Genomic DNA, 8,487 nt, shown 5'->3' with positions numbered 1-8,487 from the left:
GTCATCACTTCTTTCTGTTATCTCTTCTGGTCATTCTGGTTGACTAGAAATGAATTTGTCTATCGCCAAAAGCAAGCAACATCAAATGACATTTTAATTTCAACCCTAAAGCAACAACAAGAATACATACGGGCTCAAGAATCCTTACCCCCTACTCTTCCATGCGACTTACCGACTTTCACTCCATCCAGAGTGAACCGAACAACGACAACAATTTTGGTAGGATGGTCTTATCCCAGCTCGGATTGGATAAAAATCAACACGGACGGAGCTGCCAGAGGACATCCAGGAATCGCAGGGGCGGGATTCATTTGCAGAGACTCAGAAGCAAAAGTCATCATGGCTCTTGCACAACCTCTTGGAATTACGACTGCTTTAATAGCAAAAACCTGGTCCCTGCTGCTGGCCACAAGAACCGCGACAGATAGGCAATGGATGAAAGTTCTTTTCGAGACAGATTCTGAAACTCTTCTGCACTTTGTTACATCTCCTACAACACCGTCTTGGTATTCAAAGACAATGATAAAAGAAATAAAGCACCGTATTAATCAGATACCACACAAAGCCATTAAGCACAACTACAGAGAAGGAAACCAAGAGGCGGACGGCCTTGCTAATCATGCAGCGGATGGAATCCAAAAATCTGGAAACCAAAATTTGGGAGCATACAATTCCAAGTTTCATTAATCAAATTGTACTCAGTGACTCCTTGGGTACCAGATACCCTCGTGTAATTTTCTCCTAGTTTCTTTAATATATACATGCTTCCGGGAAAAAAAACAAAAAAAACAAATGTGTAAATCCTACATTATAAGCAACCGCACCTATAATTCCAACATTTCCAAAAAAAAATTGCTGGATGGTACACAGTTACTCATCTGCAGATGTCTGTGTGCTGCACTACATGTTTATACCAAAGAATGTGATTAGTCTGATTTGTACAACTAATCCTATGCCATCCTTGACAATTTTATTAATCAAACTGTACGAACTAATAATAAACTAAAGTACATTATCTATCTAATTTTTTTAATCAAACCTCGTTAGTTCTTATACCAACTAATCCATTATTAGTCCATCCCAAGTTCCAACTAAATAAAAAAGAAATCCTCACACTAAATTCTGCCTGACCATAACGAGCCACACTATTCGAAGACCAAAGACAAGAGTAAAGTTAAAAACTGGATAGATATATCAATCTATGAATGATTATTTTCGCTGTTGTTTCTCTCTTTGTTTGGTCATTGAAGTGTCAGCTTTCCCATCTTTACACTTCACAGGGAGGGAAATAGTAGAATCTTGATTCCTGACAACGTCATAATTAAAGATAGAAAAATCAAAGAATAGGTCTAGCGTCTAGGCCAAAGTTAGTACCTCGAAAACGGGGTTCCGTAGAACGTTTTCTGAAGTCGTACTTTGATATCAAATAACTGCTCCCGAATTATTCGCTGCTCCATCCGACTGAGAAAACACTTGTTTAATCTATGAGCCATTTGCCCATGTCTCATGGTCCCCGATATATCTTCTGTGTAGAATAGTGTAGTTCTTTTGGAAGAGATGAACAGATGCAAAATGCTAACCGGAACCAGTTCAGATCAAACTGTTGTTGATGTACTCAAAATCTTGCATGATCAAAACTGTTGAGAGAATTCAAGAAAATGTACTTGAAGTCGTGAATCATATTACAAAAGATACAGTCTTTCTTTCATAGAAGTATTCTTGATTCTTGAAGATGTCTTTGCAGTACCGAATATAAAGTCCTTTTTATCTTTTCACTAGCTTTTTCTTTTTATCAGCGAAAGTGGTCTTTTATTTGGATGATCGAACAAGGATTTTGTACTACTGAATAATCTCCGATTGTCCTTACACAAATTTTGCCATGATACTATTGTGAACGTAGTGGTTGTCTTTGTCCATCAGCATACTGGCTTCAACAGTCCTTTCCCTGGGGGTTCTGTGTTCTCCTCGGAAAAAAAAAAAAAAAAAAACTTTTTTCTGGCAAGAAAATCTTCACTCCAGCCAAACAAACAATCGCTATACATGGCTTTCTCTTGTTGCATAAAGTAGGGAGTTGAATAACCTCAACATAATTTACAGTTACTTTTTACCATTCAGAAAATCATTTGCCGTTGCTGTCAATAAATGCACATCTAATTTGGTTATGTGATTCGTGATAATCAGATTGCGGCATTCTCCTATTATGCATTTTGTTTGATTCCGTCACTGCTTGGATTGCTGGCTCCACAGCATGATGATCCAATTATTAGGTCCGTGGGATGATAATCCAATTCATAAGCAAAACTAACGCAACTATGAATCATCACGCCCAAATTTAGAGTAGAAAAAAAAAAGAAAAATATTGTATCAAAAATAGGTCTGTACCTTGCACAGATCCAGACACGAGAGCTGGAAGCATTAACTAAAATTTACTAAATAGCTAACAGGTTGGCTGGACGATCATAAATTATGCGACAATGCTGTAAGTTATTAACTAGTACCGGTAGGTTGGAGCTATAATGTGCTGCATATTTAAGTAAGCCGCAGCAGACCTTGAAATCTGTTTTGTGGTTCTTAATTATTCTTTCTATACCTGGTAAAGTTTAATGATCACTTTTTGCCTTATCCGTAGTGTCACCTGAAATACCTTAATTCTACTCAGTTCAACTCCATAATCTGGTGATTAACGACTTAAGTCTCCATCTTTAAATCTTCCATTAAAACCTCAGTGAAAGGGCACCACCACAGACATTACATGCTTCAGCTTACTAGCGTGATCTTGACTTTTTTTTCTATCTATTATCAATAAGCATGGGACTGCCTCCGATATAAAAGTCTTACTCGTGACTCATGAGAGTCACTTGGTAAAAAGATAAGAGAGAAAAGTCTCCTCGTACAGCAAGCACATATTCTTAATTACAGAGTATGAAAGATTAAATTACATGCTCGCAAATCTTGCAATCTTATCCTATTACATCTGGTCAGTTGGCAATTTTTTTTTCTCACGTCTGTACTTCAAAGCCCAAAATGCCTATGCAACTTCAAGCTTCTACAAACTTGCAAATTTGCATGTTGCATTGAACAAAAAAGAAGTAAAACCATAGGAGTGATGCCAGACTTAATCCGAGAACTCCTGGAAAAAAATACCGATAGAAGATCCAAAAGGCACCCCGACAGCCTCTTTGGTATTGGGATACAGGTAAAAGGTAGTCCAGCTACTGTCTATCCGATTTTTTTTCGGGGTTTATTCCTGCTAAACCTAACATTTCCGGAAACCTGTTGGAAAATTTGGGCAAAAGAGGGTGGAAAATCAGAGAACGAAAAGAATGTTGTATCACTAAAGCTTCAAGGCCTTGCGATTATTTTCAGCGATTATTTTGACCATTGCTAAATAATTGGCGAGTACAATCGGTCAGCGAAATATTGCTTTCAGGATACAATGAAACCCTAACAACGTTGTCGGGTTCAAGAGTTGTACTCCCTTGACCCAACCAAGAACACACAGTTTATGGATTCTGTTGATGCTTAGAGAGAAAAGAAAACAGAGATTTTGACGTGTTTTTCCATACTTGAATGGAAACAAATCATCACTACTTATAAGGGACTCATGTCCGTTGGAGATGCCTCTTCATTCTCAAAAGACACCAACAGTGTCGAATGGGAATGGATGTGTCTCTTGTGAACCATCATATCCTTTGGAGATGCCTTTTCATCTCCAACAAAAGTCCATTGCATCTATTCGGCACATGACACTCCCATCGTAGAGGCAAACCAAAAACGAAACAATTTTATTTTCTATGTTACTGAAAATATCCAACAAAACCATAATGGCATAGTCCATGGCAATACAGGAGCTGGTAAGACTGAGTCAGCTCGGTATGTAACTCGAATAATTGTACCCTGATTCCCAATCCTGCTACATAAAGGCTTACCAAATACTGCTATAGCTCTAGTACTCGAAAGAAAAGAAATCAGATTTCATTTAAAATGAATAAATTCTCTGATATCACAGCCATGTGGCGTGTGGGGCATCAACCTATCATTCAACGGTTCTGGTCAATCACTGTCAACTTAAAAAAGAAAGAGAAAGAAAGAAAGATCAAAATAAATAAAGAAAAGAAATAAGGGAGGAGAGTGAGAAAGTGAAGGATATCTATAAGAAAAAAAGAAAAGAGAATCCTTCCTCACTTCCATCATCAAAACACCAGCACGGACAGAGTACAGCCCTGCTGCACCCACACAATATACATTGAGTCCTGCATCCATACATGCATGACCTATAATGGTCCTGTAACTAATAATAGTCTGATCCCCTCACTTAAACAAAACCCCCTATCACTTTACATGCCCGTGACTCTAATTACTTATTACATAGGGCATAGGCCAACAAACAAAACCAAAATATAAAACAAAACAAAACAGATCTGAAATATATGTAAAGCAGCATCAAAACTTCACACATTTCATTTCCTATTACTCTTTTTGTCTCTTTTCTACTCACCATTCTAACAACCTACACTCATCCATTAACATCTGGTCCTACTTCTCACCCAATCACAACCACCCACCTGTATTTTTAAAGGATCCATATGGGTCCCAGTATCAGAACACCTATGTGTCACTGTTTCATTGGTTAGACATGTTTTACAGCAACAAATGCTGAACACTCCAAACATCCTCTAGTACCTCACACTTCACAGGGACTAGCTCTATAAAAGACCAAGTACCCTGAAACTGTTCCCTTTCATTTCTATCTTGATCACAAGAGCTAGTGAGTAGTGAGTGAACCATATATACTGTTATTCTCTGAAACCAACCAAACACCTAGAGATCTAAAATGGGAAGTCCAACAGCAGGATCAATTCTGAGACAACTCAGTGGGAAAGAAGCATGGAATTCATCATCAACATCAAAGAGATGGAATAAGAAGAGAATGAATAATTTGAAACAGATGGAAGGGTTTAACAATGGAAATGGTGGGATGATAATTGCTAGGAAAAGAGTAATGGTTGTTGTAGATCAATCATCAAGTTCAAAGCATGCTATGATGTGGGCACTAACACATGTTGCTAACAAAGGAGATGTGCTTACTTTGCTTCACATTATACCTCCTCTCAATTATCATCACAGTGATGAAGAGGATCTCAACAAAACTCCTGATCAAAGGGTCATCTCTGCTACTTCTGATGGTGATTCTGATTATCATTACTATTCTTCTCCTAATTACCTTGCTAATTCTCTTGCTACACTTTGCAAAGCTTGTAAGCCTGAGGTAATCAATTCTGCATTATCTTGTCATATTATCCTTTCTCTCTCTATTAGTTGATTCATTGAATATTCTTTATGAAAATGTCTTGTTTAGTGTGTGCCAACTACCAAGTAAGTTTGTTTAATGTCTTGGTAATTGTGTTTTGTTGTGTAGGTGGAAGTTGAGGCATTAGTGGTACAAGGACCAAAGATAGGTACAGTAATGAGCCAAGTTAAGAAGCTTGAAGTCTCTGTTCTGGTTTTGGCTCAGAAGAAGCCTACTGCTTCTCTCATTAGCTGGTGAGTACTGATTTTACTTTTACCCAACCCCCTCCATAAAAATGACATTTGTTTTTGATCTAAGAAAAATTGAGTTTTCGACATTTTGGTTTTCTGGTTTTCATGGTGCAGTTTCTGTGGCATCAGCAGCAGTGAAGATTTTGTGGAGTATTGCATCAACAATGTAGATTGCTTGACTTTGGGTGTGAGGAAACAGAGCAAAGGAATGGGGGGATATCTCATCAGTACTAGATGGCAAAAGAATTTCTGGCTTTTGGCCTGAGTTATTACTATTACTATCTTGATAATAAATTCAAGTAGAGGGTGTTTGAGAGAAAATATGTAATATTAGGATTCTTCATCATCATCTCTATTTTCTCTGTAAAATTATCAGTTCCTTAACCATGACTACATCATAATATTAACTTTAGTTAATGTAGTAAAATGTAAGTTTCTTATGTTTGAAGCATTCTTGACTTGTAGTAATGGAATGCATCATTGATTATCCACTAGTGTTGCATTTGTTAACTTTTGTGTGCATTCAAATCAAGATGGTGTACAATCCCCCATTTATGCAAACCAACCATTTTCCTTATTAGATCTGAATTCTGACATCAATCAGCTAAATACATGGACTATCTAGAGTGGAGTTCTGGGGGACCATGGGCTGATTTCTGGTCTGTGAAAGAACTTCTGAAAAGAAATCATCATCTGAAAAAATGAAAAAGATGAGCTAAATACATGGATCATCTAGAATGGAATTCTGGTGGACCACGGGCTGATTTCTGGTCTGTGAAAGAACTTCTGAAAAGAAATCATCATCTGATAAAATGAAAAAGAAAAAGAAAATCTGAAAAAAAAAAAAGTAGAGGACTAACAGCTAGGGCTGAACATGGTGTCGGTTAACCGTTGGAAACCGACCGAACCAGACCAATAAGCAAGAAACCGAACCAAACCATTTAGATTTGGATTGGTTTGGTAAAAAATTTTGAAAAACCGACAGTATTGGTTTGGTTTTGGTTTGGCCTGAAAACCGAACCAAAAACCATTGGAAAACCGATAAATATAGACCGTTGATTAATATCAGATAGATTCAATCCACACCCTTCATATTTCTTAAGTTATAACCCAAGTATACATTCGTCGACCTAATTTTCACTTCACATCTTCGCCTCCTTCTTCACTCTTCAGTTCATAGAACAGAAAGTTGAGATGTCATGGTTGCGATTCTCTAAACTCTAGTAGAATCTAATCATCCCCTCCCCTCATTCTTCTTCTTCTTCTTCTCCTTCTCCTCCTCCTTCTTTTCAGGCGAAATCTGTTCATATGAGTTTGTAATTGTAACCTGTCAGTGTTATCTAGGGTTCACTAGTAGAAGGTATCATCTTCATTCTTCAGACGAAATAAACAAGTGAACATCTAATTTCTTTTAAGAGGTATCATATTTATCATTTATGTAACTTGGGTTACTTGATTTACATGATTTATATTTAATCTAGGGTTTACTAAAATGATTTGATTTTGCATGTTTTGTTTTTTTGCAGGATTAAGTTGATTTCTTTGATTCAACTATGGAGGAATCAGGATCAACACCAGTAAGATATTTTTCCTCAAGAATTAGAAAAATAGGATTCTAAAATTTGCTTTATGCTAGGATTAAGAGTGTTATAACTGCAGGCACATGATAAGATTCGTCTCCCTTTTTTACTTGTATCTATCGTTTAGTTTTTGGTTATCCAACCTTACTCTAAGGTGTCCTTGTGTCTTAATTAGTGCTTTTGTGGTTTGTGGTCTTGACAAGGTTTATTGAAAGTATTGGACTAAAAATCACTTTTATCTGTCTTTTTTTGTCTTGATCAATTCGTCAATCTGAAAGTAATCAGGTTTTGACTAGCCAAGTGAAGCTAATTTATGAGCTTCATTTCCCTTGGTAGTTTCAGACCCTGGAATGGGTGTGGCAGTTCTGCACTTGGCAGTTGGTCCTAGTGCTTATTTCACCATTTTGAAATGTCTATCATGCTCCTAAGATTTAGAGGCTGGATCTAAACAGTCAAAATTGGGTTGGGGGATTTAAGTTGCAAGAACTGTAACTCTGTTGTATGCTATTGAGAGATAAATCTTCTACTTCTGAATTAGTTCTAGCCAAACAATTGAATTCAGTTTCTCTTTTACTTTGATTAAATTTAACAATCATCTCAGCATCATCATTAATTTCTTCCCTAATTGAATTTCAGAAAATCCTAAACAATCTTCAATTTTTTCTCTTTCAACTCACTGTATACTACTGATCGTGCATTTGTTCATTGCAGAATTTTTGGACTCTCTCTCTAAATCCATGTTCGTAAACATAACAGATGATGATGTTGAGGACTAAGGAGTACCAAGGTAATTCATCTCACCAATTGGAAGCATGTTTTCTTTGGATTTAATTTAAAGTCTTAATGTGCTAATTTAGTGCCTCTTAAACCTGTTAAGTTATTACCTGTTCAGTTAGCAAAGAAAGATACATTGTCCTCCTGATGGTGTGTTTACATGTCACGTCTTTTCACTGTTAGCATTTTCATGTATTGTTTGCCATCATGATTAGTGGAAATATACGTGAATTAGATTCTAACTACCAGTTGCTTGCCATTTTCATATACATGCAGTCAGCAACCCTGGAAAGTCTGAAGCTATCAGTTGATTTTGTGGATGCATAGCTGGAAAGTGTCGATGTTGTTCAGATGTTATGGAGACTGTGGATCTTTTGAATTACTAATCTTTATCTTTTGAATTGTGTTTAAGAATGTTATGAATTTGGATTGTGTATGGAATGGGAATGTATGTAGCCTGTAGGTAGGTTTGAAAATCTTTAAACCATGTTTTTTTTTTCTTAGATTTGAACTGTCAGTTTCTTGAAACTGACATAGCAGCCGGTTAACCGATAAACCGCTGGAATAAACCGAAACCGGCTAGAACCATTAA

General features: G+C 36.8%; 1 protein-coding gene and 1 long non-coding RNA gene across 2 annotated transcripts; both read left to right on the top strand.

Annotated features, from left to right (window-relative positions):
- Positions 1 to 4,756: 4,756 nt before the first annotated feature.
- Positions 4,757 to 6,033, top strand: LOC113361361. Its single transcript, XM_026604625.1, has 3 exons — positions 4,757 to 5,269; positions 5,420 to 5,544; positions 5,656 to 6,033. Exons 1-3 carry the CDS (start codon positions 4,835 to 4,837, stop codon positions 5,804 to 5,806), a joined length of 711 nt encoding a protein of 236 aa, XP_026460410.1. The 5' UTR covers positions 4,757 to 4,834; the 3' UTR covers positions 5,807 to 6,033.
- A 1,798-nt stretch (positions 6,034 to 7,831) lies between these two features.
- On the top strand, positions 7,832 to 8,379 carry LOC113361360. Its single transcript, XR_003365093.1, has 2 exons — positions 7,832 to 7,908; positions 8,172 to 8,379. It is a non-coding gene; the product is annotated as an uncharacterized LOC113361360 (long non-coding RNA).
- Positions 8,380 to 8,487: the final 108 nt, after the last annotated feature.

Source organism: Papaver somniferum, chromosome 3 (genome assembly GCF_003573695.1).
Source record: "Papaver somniferum cultivar HN1 chromosome 3, ASM357369v1, whole genome shotgun sequence".
In the NCBI taxonomy this organism is placed as follows: domain Eukaryota; kingdom Viridiplantae; phylum Streptophyta; class Magnoliopsida; order Ranunculales; family Papaveraceae; genus Papaver; species Papaver somniferum.
The sequence above is the reverse complement of the archived record's forward strand: the minus strand, read 5'-3'. Positions and strand labels throughout refer to the sequence as shown.

Coding starts and splice junctions, on each gene's coding strand:
- LOC113361361 (XM_026604625.1), top strand. CDS start 4,835: ATGGGAAGTCCAACAGCAGGATCAATTCTGAGACAACTCAGTGGGAAA. Junction 5,270..5,419: donor GCAAAGCTTGTAAGCCTGAG/GTAATCAATTCT, acceptor TTTGTTGTGTAG/GTGGAAGTTGAGGCATTAGT. Junction 5,545..5,655: donor ACTGCTTCTCTCATTAGCTG/GTGAGTACTGAT, acceptor TTCATGGTGCAG/TTTCTGTGGCATCAGCAGCA.